At 38.3% G+C, this 22,232-nt stretch overlaps 1 protein-coding gene across 1 annotated transcript; it reads left to right on the top strand.

The window, feature by feature from the left end:
* The first annotated feature begins 1,091 nt into the window (after positions 1 to 1,091).
* On the top strand, positions 1,092 to 20,554 carry LOC139720277 (ATP-binding cassette sub-family C member 10-like). The gene is made up of 6 exons (XM_071631636.1): positions 1,092 to 1,316; positions 2,206 to 2,359; positions 12,914 to 13,110; positions 13,642 to 13,893; positions 16,478 to 16,576; positions 20,339 to 20,554. The coding sequence occupies exons 1-6, from the start codon at positions 1,092 to 1,094 to the stop codon at positions 20,552 to 20,554; spliced, it is 1,143 nt and encodes a 380-aa protein (XP_071487737.1).
* The last annotated feature ends 1,678 nt before the right edge of the window (positions 20,555 to 22,232 follow it).

Here is a 22,232-nt window from a genome sequence, read left to right as displayed (position 1 = left end):
GTTATTAGACCAACTAATATTAAACAGTCTATCAGACCAACTGGCTGTAGACTAAGTGGTAATAGAGTGTAAACCGATCCGGACGATAGCCTCTTTGAAATGGTTGTTTGAAGGTTAAATATAAATTCAAAACTCGTCTTTTAATATTACATGAGAAAAAGGGGGGGCTTTGGACGAAGGGTGGTGTTCCCATTAACGCGACGCGCCATCACCCAACCCACCCTTTCGGCACAAGCCACTGGTTATACCGTCGTCTGCTATGTTAATAATATTCCCGCTCTTTTCTTGAAGAGGTTAGCCAAGTGCTCTTTCGTTATGCTAGAAAAGGAAATATAGTTATTGGGCTCTACACTAGTTACTCTGACCAGTACTGATTGCTCACGCATTTGGTTTCTGGGCTGGCAGCAAATGAAAGATACGTTAGCATATGAAGGGTTTGTTCGCAAAAACCGATAAGTCCATATTTGCCAAATGGAGATATTTGCGATTAAAGGTCAAGAAAAATAAGGAGAATAATAAGAAAATGTTTGCTTCTTTGGACCATAACTTCAAAAATGTACCTTTATTCGTAGTGACCAATATATCATTTAAAAGGTATTATTTTGTACTTTATAACAGAGACCGTACTTCAAAATCTTCAAAAATGGACTTATCGGTTTTTGGAAACAAACTCCTCATATGGATCTCAACCAACAATATAAAGGAGAGGCAGGATTATTTCTGATGTAGTTGTCTGAATGCCATACTTGGGAGAGGATGGACAGCAGTGCTTCCCCGAAAGAGAAATAATACCTCACATTCATAGTTGCTTCGAAATTGCACAAAATGACAGTTGCTTAACCATGAAAAGTGCAAAAAATGCAAGAAAAAATCAAAGTTCTTCATAATTTTTTTACAAAACATTGCAGTTGTGACAAAGAAGAACGGAAACCTTGATCGATTAAAATGGAGACCACGTTCATGCATCAGATTTCATTAATAAAAATGGCATGTGCTTCAATCACAGAGTGTGGTGATGTTCCGCGCTACAAAAATTATTACAATTGTTGTTGTTGTTTGTTTGTTTTTTCCCCGCCTGGCTCCTGTAGGTAATGACAGAGATCCTTAAAGGTATCCGGATCATCAAGTTCTCTACCTGGGAGGCCCACTTCAAGACCCACGTGGGGAATTGGCGGTCCAAGGAGCTGTGCAGCCTTCAGACAGTGAAATACCTGCAGGCCCTCTTAGGCTTTATCTGGGGCACTATTCCCATCCTCCTCCCATTCCTCACCTTCTCCATGTACACTCTCCTTGGCAATGAACTCACCGCTACAAAGGTGAGTTATGTTGGTCATGATAGTTTTCTCAAGATTGAAAGTAATGTAAGAATATTTTCACGTAGAAACCAATTTGCAAAATCAGTAGTTATTATTCTGGGAACCGTTCCATTCACTAAAATTTCCACTAGGAAACAAAGCTGAGAATATGTTTTAGATTTTTATAGACTTGCTTCAAAATTATTATTACTATTTTTTTTTTTACGTAGCCACTTTTGCTTCATTTTTAGTTCATTAAAGTGTATTGTACCAAGGTGATATTACCCACGTTGACTTACAATATACCTGTTACCACAAGAGCTCGTAATGTACTTCAAATCATGAAGAAGCAGTTTCAATTTCACTTCACTTTTCACCTTTATTTATCAAGTGTCATTTCTTTTCAAACAACACATGTATTTAGAAAAAAAAAATATATATATATATATATCAGCGATCAGTGCAATTGTTTACGTGCAGTCTTTACGGTAAGAATTAATTATTGACCTATTTCGTGATCAATGTTCCTAAAGGTAATTCTTCAGATAATTGCACATTTAACATTCAAACCTCTATTCAATTTGTTACATTTATTGTTGCATTTATTGTTGCATTTATTATTGCATTTATTGTTGCATTTATGCTGCATATTCATAGTTAAAATTTTATTCCACCTTGAGTCCAATTACAACAAACTGTAATGATTACATGTGGATGCAAAGTGCAATGTAGGTAGCCAGGGAGAAGAATGTTAAAACTTGTATTAAAAGGAGCATGCACACAGAGGAGACCTATGTATATGTCGAATTGCACACTGACCCCCATATCGCTCTTTCCTAAGTGGTTAGAGCCAGAAGTATTCCATACATGACGGTTTTGATTTACACTCCCCCCCCCCCCCCCTGCGCAGGTGTTCACGTGTTTGCCGCTATTCCAGATTCTGACTGAATCCCTCGACATCCCGACAAAGCTAAATGAAACCATAGAATCATGGGTCGCACTAAAACGTGTCCAGAAGTTTCTTGACCTCAAGGAATCAGATTTTGAAGAATACTACCTGTTTGGTAAGTTCCAGTGGCACTATGAGGAGTTGGCATCAGTCAGTCATTTATTAGGCGCATTTGCTATTAAAGGGTGAAGAGGAGGTTTGCCAACAATATTCGTCCTATACTATAAGATGTTCTTTTTTTTTCTTGTTTAAGTGTGTGCAGTCGTTGCCTTTTAATATGAAAATTACACGTAAAATTGTATGTGCTATTTAGTTCTTGTTAGCAACAGAAAAAAAATATTTTAAGGGAGAAGCCATCATCTTCAAAAGAAAAGCATGTTGTGAATGTAACGCAGCATGTACAGACAAAATTGAGTGAGAACAAAATGAAAACAAAAACGTTTAATAAGAATGAACTAGACTTACACATTTGTTTTAAAAAAAATGCGAATAAGGTGATCCGTTTAACTTTTGGTGTGTTAATAAGAGAACCGATTTTCGAACTTGGCATCTTGGGACTAGCTTAAAGTTCCTGTCACATGCAATTAGTACTGCACAACATTTCAATGTTAAATGGAGCCCAAGTTTGAAATTCGACCATAGTCTGAGAAATGAATTCATCTTGCGAAAAGCAAAGGATAATCACGAAATGACAGCCGACAGTGCCAGCTGCAAATATTGAACTCTCGGAAAAATCTAAGTAGGGATGAGTTAGCCTGTTCACTGCTCAATGAATAGTGTCATATACGTTTTCTTTTTTGTTTCTTTTTTTTTCGGGGGGGGGGGTTCACCATAAAGTGACGTCATTTACTAGAATAACTAATGACAAAGATTCGAAAGAGAATTTAATAAGCTGCAACATATTGAAAATGGGCTATAAGTTGTTCCAATGATAAGCGAGAAATGTTCGAATGAATTTCAAATCTGATGACGTCATTACAAAATCTTGACTTCATGCAGAATTTTTATAACGTTAAGTTATTTTGTAACACTTGTAAAGATATAAGCTATGATATACCAATTATCAGCTTTCAGAACGTGAAAAAAAATTGGGGAGGGGTCATCGTCCATCGTATAGATCTACAATTTCGCACATTCATACTCACGCAGGCACGCAATTTCAACTTTGGCTTCCCCATATGGCGTCATATCAAGTCGGATCGACTTTCAATTTCTTAGAAATACTCTCCGTAACATGAAATTATAATTCCATGCAAATGCTACGACCAAAATCACTCTGAGAATTATCGCACAAAAGAAACAATCAACTAATGTTCAGGCGGTTTATTAACAGTGATATTGTGGGTACAAACTCGTAATCAGTTTTCACATTAGTACAGTAATGACCAATAGAAACAATTAGAAATCAGTAATGGAATCACTTACAGGCATACAGCCAAATCTTAAATCACAAGGTCCATGTAATCCCCTGGAAATTGATGTTCGATGCACAGATGAATGATCCTTGGCGCACCGATGAATGATTCCTCCGATGTAAATCTAGAGGCTCAGGTTACAATATTCCACGGTATCAATCCAAGGTAAAATCCAGGGTATACGTTCACAGCGAAGCGTGCAAAATCCGGGCGTTATGACGACCGCGTCCAGTCGATGCGGTGAATGATGATTCACGCAATAATGTCCAGCTAGGAATCCGGCCCGTCACAGCTTTGCCATTCCAATGTCCACTGACATAAAAATGGAGGCAAATGTAAGCAATGTAGGCAATGTAGGCAAATTAATTCTCTGGAGGCAAAATACGTCTCCCAGGCCTTATCTCCACAAATATAGCAGGTCAGCAGGTAACGCAAGACTGACTATAAGTTCATGTCTGGCGACTTTTTGTTTGTTTTTTGATGCAGGGTCACATTACGTATTATACAATGTTGCCTTCCCATCACAGTTAAATAGAATATTATAGGACAAATAGAAAAAAGAATATGAAGTTTTTTTTTTTTTTTTTTTTTTTTTTTTTTTTTTTTTTTTTTTTTTTTTTTTTTTTTTTTTTTCTCGAAATGGTCTTCCATGGACTTGGGTCGTTCTTATGTTCAGATACTCATTTGTAGTTGACGCAATCGCGGGTCGAAAGGGGGGGGGCATCCCACTCTAGTGTGCACCTTTCTATTTTTTTTTCTTAAAAACAAAAAAAAATATCAAGGAAAAAAGGGGGTATGCGCAAGTCTTTGATTTTAAGCCTTTAATTAATCGAGAGGGGGGCGCATCGCCCTCTGGTGGCCCCATTTTTATTATTTTTTATCAAAACAAAAAATATAAAGAAAAGAAATGGGAGGGGGGGTGTGCGCCAGCCTATCAATTTTGTTAAGGGCCTCCCCTTTACAGAATTCCTGGATCCGCCCCCGTAATGCAAGCAATGGTTGTTGACATTTGTGGTTTACGCAATCGCGGGTCGAGAGGGGGCGCATCTCTCTCTCTGATGTGCCCCTTTCTATTTTTTTTCTTAAAAAAACAAACAAACAAGCAATGAGTTTTTGACATTTGTAGTTGACGCAATTACGGAACCAAAAGGGGGCGTACTCCCCTCTGGTGCCCCTGTCCATTTTGTGTCAAAACAAAAGATATCAAAAGAAAAAAGATGCCCCCCCCCCCCCTTGCGAAATTCCTAGATCCGCCCCTGTAATGCAAGCAATGGGTTTTGCTATGAATTTGTGGTTGACGCAGTCGCGGATCTACAGGGGGCGCGGCGCCCCCTCCCCGTCTCTATTGTTGTTTAAACACAAGAAATGAAATAAAAAAAAAATGGGAGGGGGTTGCGCCAGCTTTTCATTTTCTAAGGGGGCCTCCCCTTTACGGAATTTCTGGATCCACCCCTGTGACGCGTTATTACATTTGCAGTAAATTAGGAAATGTCAACATTTGTGGTCAACGTGTTATGACATTTGTGGATATCCGCTTTTGACATTGGAAGAGCTCAATTGCAAAAGGTACTACATCAATTTTCCATCAAAATCCACTTTTTGGCATTAGTCTACTCATTTTTAGGACCTCTTTACACCTACAATATTAATGAAAAGCTGAATTTCCAACCAGAAAGTGTTTAAAATTACATTTAAAAATCAGTTCGGTTTCAAAAGGTACTATACATCCATTTTATTTGGGTTGCAAAAGGTACTACATTCACTCCAATGACATCATCGGAAAATTGACCAATCAAAGAGCAGCATTGACTTCACCCTCTACCATTGTCTACTGACTTTAATCCGTAAACAATAGAAGTTGGCTTTTGGCTTGTTGGCTTTCTGTTAAAATCACCACGCAAATCTGACCAATATCTTGAAAAACTCATCACATTTCGATCAAGCAATGTAGGAAAATGAGGGAGAACTCATTGATAAAGCAAACCATCCCAGGAGAAGGATTGTGAATCAAAAGCAGTCTACAAGAGTAAAGGAGAAACGGCGGAGAAACTGGAGAAATTATGCGACTCTCATGTAGTCCCACGTACTGCATTAACTGTTAGTTACCGGTACCGTGCGTTACTGCTAGGGTGTTGAGTTTGAGCCATAAATTGTCCCCAGAATAAAGTACAGACACTTTGTAGGTATGATCTATTTCTTACATAAATAGCTTCACAGCTAATAAGTGTTTGACAACTAGTCTGAAAGCAAAGTTACTTTGTTAAATGCATACAATTGCATGAAATTCTGACATCCCTACCAACAGTGCTTTACCTGTGGGTATGCTGTTCTATTCTATACGTGCATGATGTCAAGTACCAGGGCTTGAAAGTACATAGTGACATACAGCAGCTGCTTTGAACACTAGATTTATATTCATTCTTGTAAATGACACCTTTTACTTATACAATGTCACAAAGGTAATACCAAATGTGCGTTTATTACTCATCGACGTGGTGGTCATATTACTCATCGACGGTCTTGATTTTTATCAGCTATTAGATTATCAGATTTCTCTTACCTGATGAAGAACATACAAGAATGAAATTCATGTAATGAATGTAATTACAGTGTTGAGAAAATACAGCACATTAAGATGCTGCTTTTCCACCTTTTCCCTTAGAAGTTACATGGGAAAAAAATGAAGAAAAGATATTGAATACAGTATTCTTTAGACACGTGAAGGGAGAATTCACAGAGAGAAAAATAGCCAAAAATGTAATACATAGAGGAAAAACATAAATTATGAGATAAAGCTCGTGAGAGAAAAACAAAAGAAAAGGGAAGAGAGAAATTACCTGGTGAGATATTGTGACCCCTCCCCAAATATAACCGTTTACGCATAATGGACCCCCCCCCCCCCCCCAATGCTTATGACCAATGACAGTCATTCATTCAAAATATTAGTCAGCTAGGGAGAAGTGGTGCATTAGCGATGCACATTGGTTTGTTATTCTTGATGCTAAATAGGGCAGGGCATTGCCAATTACCTAGGCCCCCTTGACCTCGTATCCCATCCCCATCAACACCATTGCTGAAAAAAATAAATCCGCGTAACATGTCATAATATCACACTAAATACATCTATGGCATGTGAAATTTCGGTTTCAAAAGGTACTACATCCACTTTCGGTTACAAAAGGTACTACATCCACAAAAATATAAAAATGTTTAATTCATTAAAAAAAATAATAAATGGACCTGGATTTTCTTAGAGAGTGGTTTTAGTGTTGTATCATCTAGCAGTATAATAGGGGGAAATATCATTCCAGTCTGAGCTTCCTAAATATGATAATTAAAAAATCACGTTTTCTCAGAACTTGAAATTATGGATGTAGTAGGGTCTTTTGAAACCGAACTCTTCATTTGTGGTTTACGCAATCGCGGATCGAGAGGGGGCGCATCCCCCTCTGGTGCCCCCTCTCTATATTTTGTTAAAACAACATAAATAAAAAGAAGAACATGGGGGGGGGGGGTGCACCAGCCTTTAATTTTGTAAAGGAGCCTCCCCTTTACGGAGTTCGTGGAAATTTGGAAATTTTGACATGTGGTCGAAGTGTTATGACATTTTGTGGTTTATTCGATTTTCACATTAATTTTGTTGCAAACGTGTTATGACATTTGCAATAAAAATGACAATTTTGACGTATGGCGTCGATGTGTTATGACATTTGTGGTTAATCCGATTTTCACATTTGTCGTCGACGTGTTACGAAATTAGTGGGCGTTATGACATCTGTCGTCGACGTGTTATGACAATAGTGGTTGTTATGACATCAGTGGTCAATCTTGACATTAGTGGGCTCAACAAGGCAGATTCTGAAAGATAGAGTCTAAACTTTAAATGTATTTATACCTCAATTCAAATTGACTCCCCTAAGCTATCTAAATACTAAAAAAAAAGACAAATAAAAACACACTGGAAAAGTGTGAGCATTTTTCAAAAAAAAAATGAAAACAAAATTGACGGATGCGTACGCTCGCGCATTTACGCACGCACAGCTCGTATGCAATAGAAATGTCCCATTTTTTTTCACATGGATCGGATGTCTGAAATGTCATGGAATAATTCTACCAAGTTTCAAGTCAATCTGACACAATATAACGTCATATGGGCCCGTCAAATTTGAAATTCCGAGCGCGCGTCAATGGCGATAAACAGTGCAACTATGCCCCAAAAACCGCCAATTTTAAATCCGATTTTGCTCATCAGGATGGACGATGACCCCCCCCCCCCCCCCCCCTCCAATTTCTTTACATATTCTGAAAGCTGATGAGTTGTACATGTCAATTCATGGGTTGGCGATGCTGGAAAAATGATTAAAAGATATCAAACTTTTTAATAAAATTAAAACAGTAAATTTTCAAAATGACGTCATCAAATTTCAAGTTCACTCGAGCGTATCTCACTTATCCTTTGCCGATTTTCACCTAGATTTCAGTATGTTGTAGCTTATAAAATACTCTTTCATAAATGTTAATCAAAAAAAAATTGATCGGATGACGGCATCACCTCCTAGAAAATGGATTGAAAGTAACCTTTTTAAATTTGACCAGTTTACGTGTTATCTCTATGGGAGTGCAGTTTTTCTGGAAATGAAAATTGACATGACTATCTTTTTCGAGCACTAGCTCACTTATCCTTCGGTGAATTTCTCCCAAATTTTAATATGTTCTAGCTGAGACTTTGGGCTATCGATAATGCAGCTTTTTTTTTCTCATAACGCCGTCGGAATTACGTCGAAAAACTTGGTTAGAATTGGCACTTGGCTTCGATGTAGGGTCATTTTGCTTAATACACAGAGCCTATGGGGGATGAAATAGGCCAGTGCATAGCCCATCGGACTTTTAATTAAAAGGTCCCAGGTTCGAGCCTCACCCCTTCTTTTTGCTTTTTTAAAACACTTTTTTCTTCTTTATCTTTAGTAAGTATTATTCTCCCTTCCTAACTTTTTCTCTTTCTGATTTTTTGTTTATTCTTCTCCAAGTTTCTATACAGTACCCTAACATTTTCTTTATTTTTCTTTCTGTCTTCCACTTTCTGAGCAATAGATCAAAAACAACAACGGCTATCAACCCCATATTTTGCACATGTTAATTTCATGTCACGAGCGTCATTTCGTAAAATAACATCTTCTTCCTCCGACACCATCTTGGGTAGGTAAATTAGTGTCAAAGGTCCAAGGTGTTTAATCCTGTATCTTTGTAAATACACGTCCTTTCTTTCCCACATTTTGCACACGTAAGGAACATGTTGCAAGAATCATTTCACAAAATAACCACATTTTGTTCAATTGCCATCTTGGCTGTGTAAAGTGGGGTCAAAGGTCAAATATACTTCATTCTGTAATCTCATTAGTGTATTACTGTATAGGGTATCACCGTCATATTTTGCACACACATGGACCTCGAAAGATGGGTCATTTTGTAAAATAACGACGCTTTGGACGGACGCCATTTTGGCTGTGCAAATGAGGTATTATCTCTATGGGAGTACATTTTTCCAGGAAATGAAAAATCACATGACTGTCTTTATCGAGCACTAACTAATTTATCGTTCAGTGAGTTTCTCTCAGATTTTAATATGATGTAGATGAAACTTTGGGCTATCGTTAATGTGATCCATATTCTGGTTGAAATTGACGCTTAGCTTTAATGTCGGGAGATGTCTTTCTTTCGGTGATTTTCTTTGCAATAGCTCAAGAAAAACACCCCCTTTCACCCCCACATTCTGCTCATGTTTAGTCCAGGTGAAGTACATCTTTTCATAAAATAACAACTACTTCATCAGACACTGCTTTTTCTAGGTAAAGTAGGGTCAAATGTCATTGCATTTATTTCCGAATATATCGGATCACCTAATTTGTCAGTGTTGACAAATTCCAAGTCCTAGTTGTCATATAAGTTTGAATTGTGTGCATGTAATACAACAAATTTGACCCTGCATCACAAAACCAGCAAATGTGACCCTGCACCTCAAAACAAACAAAAAGTCGCCAGACATGAATTTTTAGTTATGACCATAATCTGAAAGAGCAGACTTTAAAGTGACTGTACAGTTCTGGTTGAGATAGGGATTCATGTTTTGAATATTCCTAAATGAGATAATTAAAAGCCTCTTGAAAAATATGAAAGAGCATGTAATTTCAAGAAGGATTCAACGTTTATTTGATGAAAATTGGTTTTCAAATGGCTGAGATATCCAAAAAAAGTGCTAATAATAAAAGGCGACATGCCACAACTTTATTAGGATCTCTTTGCTTTACCTTGTTTTTGGATATCTCGGCCATTTCAAAACCGATTTTCATCAAATAAACTTTTGATACCTCTTAGAACTGCATGCTCTTTGACATCTCATAGAGTGGTTTCTGAATATCTCGCAAAATGTTAAAAGCTAAATCTTCACCTCGACCAGAACTGTACACACCCTTTAAGCTTTAAAATGATGTATAACTCAAATCTTTCCAATCTAAATATTGGAAAGAAAGCGCAGACTCAGGAAAAGTGTGAACTGAGAAAAGAGGCTCTGAAGTACAGTGTCTATTCAAGCGCTTAATCTTTACCAAACCGTGCTGGCTGTGCGATGAATGGGACAAAAAACAGGAAGTAAACCACCAGAGTAACAACAATGAAGGGATTATTAGATTAAACTGAAATTAAGCATGCCTCATTAACACATTCTGTCCATAATCAATGCCAACGTTCAAAGCAGTAGCACTATCCTTTCAAAAGTTATTAGAGTTGAAAGTGAAAAAGTGAAAAGGTTTTTTTTCAGAAATGAAAAAGGGATTCTAAAGACACACCTAATCACACTATTCTACCAAAAATGTTGGAGATAAACTGCTAAAAAAATACACTTTCCTGCCCGTTTTACGATACCAAATTTTAGCATAATGTAAAAGAAGACCCGCTCTTTCAGAAAATATGAAAAAGTCAAGATCAGCTATTTAAGTTGACCCATTTCACTTATTTTCAGTCCTCACGCAAAATCGGTGTGTGCGACTTTATGTTCATTTTGAGGTGCACGGTCACAAATAGTCGCGCCAGACATAGATTTTTAGTTCAGAGCAGATTCTAAAAGAACAGATTGTTAGCTTTGAAATGATGTATAATTCAATTCAATTGGGCTCTTCTAACCTATTTCAATATTGGGAAGAAAGCACACTGGAAAGTGTGACGTACAGGGTCTAATCAATCGCTTAATCTTTACCAAGCCAGGCTGGCCGTGCGATGACTGGAACAACAGGATGTAAACCACCTGAGCAACAACAATGAAGGGATTATCAGATTAAGCTGCAATTAGACGTATATAAACACATTCTGTAAATGATTTATGTCAACTTTCAAAGAAGTAGCATCATCCTTCCTTAAGTCATTAGAGTTGAAAGTGAAGAGTATGGACAGAAGAAATGAAAAGGGGACTCTATAAGACACACCTAATGACACTATTCTACTAACAATGTTCGTGAAAAACTGCTAAAAACACAATTTCCTGTTTCACGATTCAAATCTCCAGTATGATATAAAAAAAAAACAACTACTCTTCAGAAAATATGAAAAACTCAAGATTGGGCACGACTTCCTGTTGTTGTTGTTGTTTTGTTTCGTTTTTTTTTTACCCCCGCCACACTTAGTGTGAAGGGGGTATATCGGAACCACTGTGATGTTGGTCGGGCGGTCGGTCGGTCGGTCTGTTTCAAAATCTTGCGTCGAGAACTCCTTCCACAGTTTTGAAGCAATTGAAATGAAACTTAGGGTGAATGATGATATTGAGGTATAGATGTGCAAGATATGTTTTTTGTGTTTGTTGAACAATGCGTTGCCATGGTAACCATAATTTTACCAAAACCTTGTGGATCCCTAGTATTTATGCAATCAATTTCAAAATTGGTATCTTTGATGATCTATAGGTGTAGTTATGCAAGACACTCTTTGTGTTTGTACTTGACAAAGCGTTGCCATAGTTATCGCATCTTTTCTTCGAAATCCTGTGGAGTGAACAACTTCCACAGTTTTGAAGCACTTGAAATCAAATTTGGTAGGCATTATGGCCTTGAGGCTTAGATGTGGAACACATAATTTTTGTGTTTGTCGGACAAAGCGTTGCCATGGTAACCATAGATTTACCAAAACCTTGTGGATTGAATAACTTCTATATCATTCAAGCAATTAAGGTCAAATTTAGTATGTATGATGATCGGGAGATGTAATCATGGAAGACACCAATGTGTTAATATAAGAAAAATGTGTTGCCATTGTAACCACTAATTTTTGCATCAAATTGAACATTTAATCTATGAAGGTGAAATTTGGTGTGAATGATGCTCTTTAAGTGTAGTTTTACAAAATGTCCTTTGTATTTGTATCGGACAATGCGTGGCCCTGGTAACCGCATGTTTTTTGTTTGTTTTTGTTTTTGTTTTTAATCCTGTGGAGTGAACTTCTTACACAGTTTTCAAGCAATTGAAAACAAAAATGGTAGGCATTATGGCCCTGAGGTATAGATAAGGAACACATAATTTCTGTGTTTGTCACACAAACCGTTGCCATGGTAACCACAATTTTACCAAAACCTTGCAGATCGAATAACTTTTCCATCATTCAAGCAATTAAAGTCAAATTTAGTATGTATCATGATCTAGAAGTGTAGTTTTGCAAGACACCAATGTGTTAGTATAAGTAAAATGTGTTGCCATGGTAACCACTCATTTTTGTATCAAAATAGACCATTCAAGCTATGAAGGTCAAATTTGGTGTGTACGATGGTCTTTAAGTGTAGTGATGCTGGGAGAAAGCATGTTTTCATTTGCTGTATTATACTCAGTGTCAACTTTGCAATTGTACAGTAAACTAAAATTATTCTTGTTTCCAATTCGACAAGTGCACAAACTTGGTATTAACGTCATTGCCCTCATGACATCACATACTATAAAGCAACACTAGGGGCGGGGGTATTGATCACCTTCAGTGATAATTCTATTTGTTTGTTTGTTTTTTTTAAAGATGCACGGTCATAAATATTATTTGTTTGTGTTTTTCATACATATTGTGCCACATACTTTCACATTACATTTTGAAATTTTCTCTTTTGATGTGATTTCATAACCAAAGGCATTCGAAAACTTTGATTTAAAGAACAGAAAAGAGCCTGCTGCATTTATTTTTTTTTTTGCAAACCAGTCCATAATCATTGGTGAATTTTTACCGTAAATCAGAAGAAGGCCTTGCTGAAGGTGAATGCATGAAGATTGCAGGAGGAAACTTCCACTGGGAGCGGCCAAAGCGGGCCAAGGAGAGGACTAATGACGACAGCAATAGCACACAGGAAAAAGCTCCTAATGTAAACGACTCAGACGTTAAAGGAGGGAATCACATTGTGAGGTTGGAAGACATTGATCTAAACATTTACAAGGTATGACCCAGGACCGCTCTCATAAAAGGGTTTGCAATTATTTCAGAAATGCCAGATTTGTAGTTACCGTGGCAGCAGTAGGCAAATACTCAATCAGCTGCGTGAGCATTTAAGTCCTTTTCATGGCAACTACAATCATAGATGTTCACAGTAGTTGCAAACATCTTTGTGAAATGTCCCAAGAAATCGACTGAAAACGTACATGACAATGATTTACAGAGTCTATTTACTAACGTCATCTCTGTTGTAATTGGTTTGTATGTTGCTTGGTTTATCACCACAATATGGATAGATACCTGGTGCTAACTTCATAATACAGGTCTTGATACGGGCAATTTAGTGTTAGAAATTCTTTGTGCAAGTATCACCTGTGAACAGTGTCGGTTCAAGAAAGAATTGGAAATAATTATCACTGCGAGCTCCATAGTAGTTTCTTATTTGCAGGAATTGACAACAGCACTTTTGTAAGACTGTAATCTGTCATCGGAAATTCTAATTTCTAACATCTGTGCTTTCTCGTGGATCGTAAAGGGTCAGTTTGTTGGCATCGTGGGTCAGGTTGGGTCAGGCAAGAGCTCCCTCTTTGCGGCTATCACGGCTGACATGGTGATGGAGGGCGGCAGCATTGCAGTGGCACACCTTGACCAGGGCTTTGGTCTGGTCACCCAGGAACCCTGGTTACAGCAGGCAACACTCAAAGAAAACATTCTCTTTGGGAAAGCCTTCAACGCCCAGTGGTACGACCGTGTCATCGAGGCCTGTGCGCTGACGGATGACCTCAAAGTGAGTCTAAGGGAACATTCATCTAAATGTGCTCGGTACAATGAAAACCATGACACGCCAATCACTTCATATCATTTCATGTTATTTCAATTCGTTTCTATCATTAATTCATTGACTAGGTTAGAATTAGGAATCGGTAGGCCTTAATCTAAGCCCCATCCTGAAGGTCAAAGCTGATATTTACTGTGCAGATGACTGAATGAAAATGGCTTATATTGAGGAGGGGACATATGAAGAGTTTTTTTTTTTCGCAAAGACAGATAAGTCCATTTTGTTCAATTCTTTTAAATCACTATTTTTCGTTTCACTCTGTTGGCGTAGAACGCCAATGATGTAAAAATCAATGTCGGTTACCTGCGTAATAGAAGGTTTAATTTTTAGAAATCTACACAAAGGGATTTTTTTTTTTTTATCTTGTACCTTTGCGGCAAAAGCCGATAAGTCCACTTCTCGTTTTGTTGCAAAAGCCGATAAGTCCACCGCTCGCAGTATAAAACAGGTGCGTTGCCAGTCTTCTCAAGTTTTTAGCAATGCTCATTAAGTTTAGCACACATACACACACTGTTTTTGGGATGGATATGTGCAAGACATTTTATTCTTGTCGAATGTACTGGAAATTGCGTTGCCATGGTGACGGCATACAATGGTCATATATCACTGAATGGCTTTTTGTAATCACAGTACTTCCGCATTTTTTTCGAGCAATGATCATGGAATTTGGCGAGCACATTGGCCTCTGGTAAATGTACAAGTCACATTCTTTCATGGCTCAAACACTGCGTTGCCACGGTAACAGCATATTACAGCGATTGATCGGGAAAATATTAGGGATTAAAAAAGGTCATCATTTTTCAAGCAAATGCTTACGAAGCTTGGTACACAAATATTAGTGTCGGGATGAAGATGTGCAGGACATTTTTTTTTTTTTTCGAACGTGTTGGAAACTGCGTTGCCATGATAACAACACATTATGGTAATATATGTAAACGACATGTTCTGACAATAAATCGGGAAAATATTTTTCCTCATTTTCTCAAGCAAAATGGTCACGAACTTTGGTACACACACATTGAATGTGATGGAAACTGCGTTGCTATGACAACCAAATATCATGAAAATAAATCAGGACAAAATATTTCGATCAAAGTACTTCCTCATGCTTTGTAGCAGTGCTCATACAATTCGGCACACATGCTGTTCTTTGGAACAAGGGAAGCAGGACACCATGTTTCGAATGTCTGGAAAGTGCGTTGCCATAGCAACGATATATTTCATTTCTTGCGCTCCCGTTTTCGTCCCGGGTTAGACGAAAGCTGGGTAGCCTCTAGAAGCTTACTGTCGACATACACGGTTATTTAGATCAGCACGCAGTACACGCGTAGCAGCGACGCTGGCGCAGCAGCTTGCATGCTTTTTATCATGTATCATGAGTGTAATAACTGAAGAGTTTGTTCGCAAAAATCGATAAGTCCATTTTTGAAGATTTTGAATTACGGTCTCTGTCATAAGGTACAAAATAATACCTTTTAAATGATATCTTGGTCACTACATATAAAGACACATTATTAAAGTTATGGTCAAAAGAAGCACATTTTTTCTTATTATTCTTTTGTTTTTTCTTGACCTTCAATCGCAAATATCTCCATTTAGCAAATATGGACTTATCGGTTTTTGCGAACAAACTCTCCGTATGTAGTCCTACATAGTTACTGTACAGCATGCATTACACAGCATAATCAATGAAGTCAACTGACACATGTACGACATGCTGATTGGTTAATCAGGATTTATCTGCTTTTGCAACACAAGGAGAAGTGGACTTATCGGTTTTTATTGCAAAACCCTAAATTCACACTGAAATAGTCCGAGTTATATTGCGTTTTGTTATAAACTGATTATATCTTTAGATTGGTCCAACAGTTCCTTAAATCAGTTTCAGTTTCAGTTTAGTTTATTTTGCACCAAGCATTAAAAATATACAGAGCATACAATAAAACATGAAAATATAAAATGAGATACAAATAGAGAAAAATCCATGGGACATACAACATACAATTGAAAATAATGTGGCATTATGACTACATACAATGACAATGCCATTGGTGGGGGAAGCAGCAAGAAAGAAAAAAGCCCTTGTCAGTATCTGAACCATCTGATGTAACATACATACCTTTGACAGATTAAAAAAAAAAATGTCAGTTGAGTTGACAAAACAAAACAAGTCCAAACAATGTAATCATTACACAACAAAACTACGGAGGTATGGACGATGACAACACAGAAAACGGCAACAACAACATACGCCTTGAATTTGCTTAAGAAGAATAAGCCGTACTATATGTCGATTGATTTTCATGAAAAATGGACTTATCGTTTTTTGCGAACAAACTCTTCATATTCTATTATAGATAAAACATTTGGAATAATATTAACTAATTGCTCATCATTACCTCATCTATAAAAATATGGGGATTATAAGTGGCCGAGCGGGATGATTACATAATTGTCAAGTGGGTATTTGTATAACTGCTGTAGTAATAGTTGTGTACTTCATCGAGATGATCCTTTCCACGATGTGTCACAGATATTGCCCTCTGGAGACGAGACAGAGATAGGAGAAAGCGGGGCCACACTCAGCGGAGGTCAGAAGGCGAGAGTGTCCCTAGCAAGGGCGGTCTATCAGGTAAATGCTCCATCATAATGCTCACGGGAGTAGAGGGCAGATTACAAAACACATCCTCAGCCCCGTAATTTGGTATGTTATACCATTGATTGTATTAAGATTAGGTTGCCCTCCCATGGTCATGTCAGGATCAAACATTTCTTTAAAATCTCAGGTCAGATATCAACAGCAACAATTTTATTTCATGAGTTTCTGCAGGAACTCACAACGAGAGCCCACTCAACACGTGCTCAGTCATATCGCTTTTTCACACGTTAAAGGGTGTGTATACATGTAGTTCTGATCGAGGTGAGGATTTAGCTTTTAATGTTTTGCGAGATATTCAGAAACCACTGTACGAGATGTCAAAGAGCATGCAATTCTATAAAGGGTCTCAAAAGTTTATTTGATGAAAATCGGGTTTGAAATGGCTGAGATATCCAAAAAACAAGGTGAAACAAAGAGATCCTAATAAAAGGTGTGGCCTGTCGCCTTTTATTATCATCACTATTTGGATATCTAAGCTATTTGAAAACCAATTTTCATCAAATAAACATTTAATCCTTCTCAAAATTACTTGCTCTTTCATATTTCATAAGAGGTTTCTCATTATCTCACTTAGGAATGTTCAAAACATGAATCCCCTCCTCAAACAGTACTGTGCAGTCCCTTTAAGAGAGGGAATAAGTTCTCTCTTGCAGTCATAGAAGTTCTACCGTCCCAGTTTACTCTATTGAGCTTTCCAGACGATCACATACTGCAACGATCACGTTTCAGCCATGTTGTACAGTACTACAGTTCTTGATTGAAAAAGTTGAAAAGCTGCAATACATTTACTTATCTCCGTTTCGGGTACTTTTTGGTAACCAAAATATTGACCTTTTACATGAATTCATTTAAAATACAACAATGACCATAATGTTTCATATTCAGTTTGAAGATTAACATCCGGAATAATTGCATTCTTAGAACGTAGACTTTCCTTCACAAAGTCAAAGATAGCCAAGAATATAATTATAACTTTGACCCTTTTTTGCCCTTGCCACCCCAAATTTACATAAGTGACCATTAGGCAGGATCATTTCTGTAAATGGATAATCATCCGGCACAGTCTGAAAGCAAGGAAAAAAAATGAAACCGATTAATACAGCACTCTTCAACACAACCGCACGACACTCCTCCGATAACTAATGAGGTAATGAACAATGTGACTGAGCTTGCTCCCAATCTTAACTATATAGCTTGTGGAATAAACTTATTGTCATTAACATTTATTTGCTCCATCTTGCTACATTAGTGAAAATAAGGACAGTCTGCTCTGGTGAAACATCATTACAGTCCAACCCATGGCATTTACAAACAGTGTGAAAAAAAAGAAGTGTTGGCACTGAACAGAGCATGAAAGTGTCATATTTGAATTCAACCAATAAGATGGTAAAAAAATGCGTGCATTCATGTTTTATTAATGTACAATGTATAGACTAGCAAACATTCAACAGCGATTATCTCAAAATGACGATTGTGTGGGTTAGCACTATATTGCACCGACCCCCTCAGTTGATGCCCCCATCTCCCATCTCCCATCTCCAAGTTTTGAACATGTCCAGCACTTCTGTAGCGAGAGCATGGTGGTTCTAGTTAGCATATTAAAAGCGGGTAGTTTGTAGCTGCAACGTGGTAGCAACGCGGACAAGGTAACTCAAGCACATTGTAAAGCCCCGGTCACACAGCACTCCACGTCTAAATCACGTACAAAAAGTTATGAAAATCTGGTGGACGCGGTCTAAGTGGCAATTTTTTGGCCAATTTTGGTTTGGCCGTGCTTTGTACGGGGTATGGCCCTTGGCGGCTGTTCCACTGCTGAAGCACTGCCTAAGCACGGCTAACCACGTCCAGTCACGTGTATGTACGCGGAAAAATCCATTTGTCAGTGATAAGCCGTTAAACCCACGCTATTTCCCGTGATACCAACGCGTAGCGCGCGTGAGATGACCATGCTCTGCCCGTGACAGACCGCTAAACTTTCGCGTCTTACTCACGTCTTACCGCGTCTCACGAAGTTTTAATCACTGCCGGAACACGGATTATCACGTGATTTTCACGTGTGTTGCACGTCTTTACCACGTGTGCCGTCCGTGGTTGTCCGCGGAATAAAATTTTGAGCAGTTCAAAACGTTTTACTACGTCCGACGCCGTTCCGATTTTCCCCGCGTCCTGCCAAGTCTATAAATCGACCGTAGCTCGTCTTAAACTCGACATCAACGCGAACAACATTGTCTGCTTTACGGGAGACCACTTTTTGACGTGTTTTTGCCGTGATTAATCCGTAAAGCGCTGTGTGACCGGGCTTTAAGCGCCCCATCGCCCATGGAAATGTCCACTTTTACAGTACCTGTATTACATACCAGGAACCGACTATGAACAAAAGAACTTATTGTACCAGGCCAGGGAGGTGAAAATGGAGAAAAGCGTTTAAAATTGAGTATATGAATATAAGAACGACCCAAGTCCATGGAAGACCATTTCGAGTAAACTTAAAAAAACTTCATATCTTTTTTATTTGTCCAATAATATTCTATTTAACTGTGATGGGAAGGCAACACTGTATATACAAATTAGAACATATAGTATTATGACAATTAACATTTACATTAATTGTGGAGAGGCCATTTTGTGTGATGGACTTGGGTCGTTCTTTGATTCATATACATGATATTCTGCTAGAGAGATGAGAGAAGGACGAGAGAGGGCGCAATAATATGAATGTAAGAATGACCCAAGTCCTTCATTCTAACATTCATATAAGATTTAACTCATTTATTTCAGGCACTTCCAGGGGTAATTAGGATTTATCAATTATACACAAGATGAGTCCATGCATAAGCTACAATTTCCCATGTCAAACTGAATTTGGCCAATTATTGGACTTGGGTCGTTCTTTTATTCAGGTCTTCAATTGTTTTCCCCACGTACACGCAGTATGAAACTTTACTTCTTATTTTTTTCTTTTCATTTACAACAGTTACTCAATGCAAGTAGTTTAACTTGAAAGCATTTCATTATCTTCAAAAACTTCGCCATTCGCCCAAAACGATGTGTACTTTGCTCGTAGGCCTGTTTTGTAGTATACAGGTGTATTCACATTTAACCCTTTGATGGATGACTTAACAAACATTGCGATTTCACACCGGGTTCTAACAGGTGTAGATGTAGAATACCAAGATTTAGGAGTGAAAGCATATTCTGGACATCCATGTTCGTTTGACACTGACATCTGACTGAAAAAGTTCAATCATGTATCCCAACTTATACCCTGATCGCTTGAGATCGTAGCATTGCTCCGGCTTTACCGTATCACAGTCGCTCTGATCGTATCACCGTTTTAACGAGGTCTTAACCCATTGAAGACGGGCTGTTTTGGCTTTAATTGCATTTCTCATAGACACCTTCCCGAGAATTCCCAGGACTAGTCTTCAATGTGTTAATAAGCATACGAATATCGCAATACGATCGGTTCAACCGTAGCGTGTCGCGTCGGCCTAGAAAAGCGGCAACAACGTGACAGAGTCCCACCGTCGTCATGGCTCTATCGCCTTCAGGTTGAGTGTAGAGAAACAGTAGTATAAAATTATCTTGCAGGCCAAAAAATGGAGATGGAGAGCGACTGTGCGCTATTTGTGAATTTGTCACAAGTCACCACGGTCGTCACGATCGTTTTCCTAGTAAGATGGGGTTATAAAAGTATTACATGATGTATTCCGACGTGTGTCTGGCCAAATCCAGGACAGCGACATCTACCTCCTTGACGATCCTCTGGCCGCCGTGGACGTCCACGTCGGGCATCACATCTTCTCCAAGTGTATCATGGGACTTCTGCGACACAAGACCCGCATTCTCTGCACCCACCACACCAAGTATCTCACTGAGGCGGATATGGTGGTGGTCATGGACGGCTGCAAGGTCACCAATATTGGTGAGTGTGACGCACCGTCAAAATGAGTGAGATACGTCAAACAATGATGGATTGGCCCTGTCTGTCCAAATGGGGACGAGTATGGCCATTAATTTTTGACATGAATATCCGAGCCAACTCTGCTTCACAGAACATTAACAGCAGTTATAATATCAATATTGATGGATTATCTTTAACTGAAGTAAGATCTACTAAATTTTTAGGAATTACAATTGACTCGAGTTTAACTTGGAACGATCACTTTCATAATATCCACACGTCTGTCTCAAGAACTGTAGGAATTTTATATCGACTGAAAAACTTCATTTCTCAAAATTCCCTGACTATTCTATACAATGCATTGATCTTACCACATATCACATACTGCAATATCGTTTGGGGAAACTGTGGCTCAACTAAAATTAATCCAATTCTTACTCTCCAAAAACGTGCTGTACGTTTGATAACCAATTCCCGTTACTTATCCCCATCCAATCCCCTATTTCGTCAACAAAAAACATTGAACATTGAGGATCTTCACACCTTTCAAACTGCTGTTTTTATGTATAAATATACATTTAATTGTCTTCCAAAAATTTTTGAAGGCTTCTTCACTCCAAATTTCACCGTTCATTCATATCCAACACGTCAGTCGTCCGATTACCATCTCGAAAACCCCAGAATCATTTTAGCTCAAAAATCATTAAAGCCCAATGGACCAGATATTTGGAATTCTTTACCCCCTAATTTAAAACAACGTACGTCGTTGAACATTTTCAAACGAGAACTAAAAAACACCCTCATAATCCAGTATACTTCTGACACATAAATATTCATACCACCTGGTCAACAAACACCCTAAACAATGAGTTCACGGCCATAACTGAAGCAACATTCACCTCATCACACTGATACACAAAATAACACTCAACGTACAAGCCAAGATTCATCCCAACACAATGCACACCGCACTGCACCGCACGTCCTTCGCACAATTACTTCCCACTCAGTGAGTGGCAAGATTTTCTTTATGTATCTCTTCGTTGTGCCCTTTGCACAATTACCCCCCACTCAGTGAGTGGCAAGATTTTCTTTATGTATCTCTTTACCTGGGGCCATCTTCCTCGTCAAGCTTAGCTTATGATGATGGTCCCCTGCATTTCATTTTTATCATTTCCTATTGCTTCCTTTCATATATGATATTCGTTCTTGAAAAAAAAATGTATGCAAGATCCAAACGTTACGAATATTAGCTGTGTAAATGACTATGTAAGTATTTTGTTGATTTGTGGATTTGTATTGATTTTGAAATGCAGAAATAAAAACTGAACTGAACTGAACTGAACTCCATAGCAAAGCCTAATGTGATTTTGCCTAATAACATCACAATTTGATAATGATTATGAGCAATCAGGTGGAGTGGATTGGATTGGAAAATTTATCAGCAACTCTATAAACGGATGCACGCCACCGTGAAGAGACCTGGCACCCACGAGTTATACAGCCCACGATTCACACAGCTCACAATTCATACAACCTACTAGTTATACAACCCACGAGTTCGATATCAAGAAAAATGGCCCACGAGTTGTACAGCCCATTAGGTCGACACTAACCATAAAAAGGCTCCCGAAACCGACACTACGCAAACAAAGCTCACGAAGACCGACACTACAGAAAAGAGGATCACAAGACCGACACTAGGAAAAAAAAAAAGAGAGACCC

This window comes from Diadema antillarum, unplaced genomic scaffold (genome assembly GCF_040938485.1).
Source record: "Diadema antillarum isolate AM-2024a unplaced genomic scaffold, OU_Dant_1.0 scf00000125, whole genome shotgun sequence".
Lineage (NCBI taxonomy): Eukaryota > Metazoa > Echinodermata > Echinoidea > Diadematoida > Diadematidae > Diadema > Diadema antillarum.
Note: the sequence above shows the minus strand (reverse complement) of the source record. Positions and strands in the feature narration are given on the sequence as shown.

Coding starts and splice junctions, on each gene's coding strand:
- LOC139720277 (XM_071631636.1), top strand. CDS start 1,092: ATGACAGAGATCCTTAAAGGTATCCGGATCATCAAGTTCTCTACCTGG. Junction 1,317..2,205: donor ATGAACTCACCGCTACAAAG/GTGAGTTATGTT, acceptor CCCCCTGCGCAG/GTGTTCACGTGTTTGCCGCT. Junction 16,577..20,338: donor TAGCAAGGGCGGTCTATCAG/GTAAATGCTCCA, acceptor GGCCAAATCCAG/GACAGCGACATCTACCTCCT.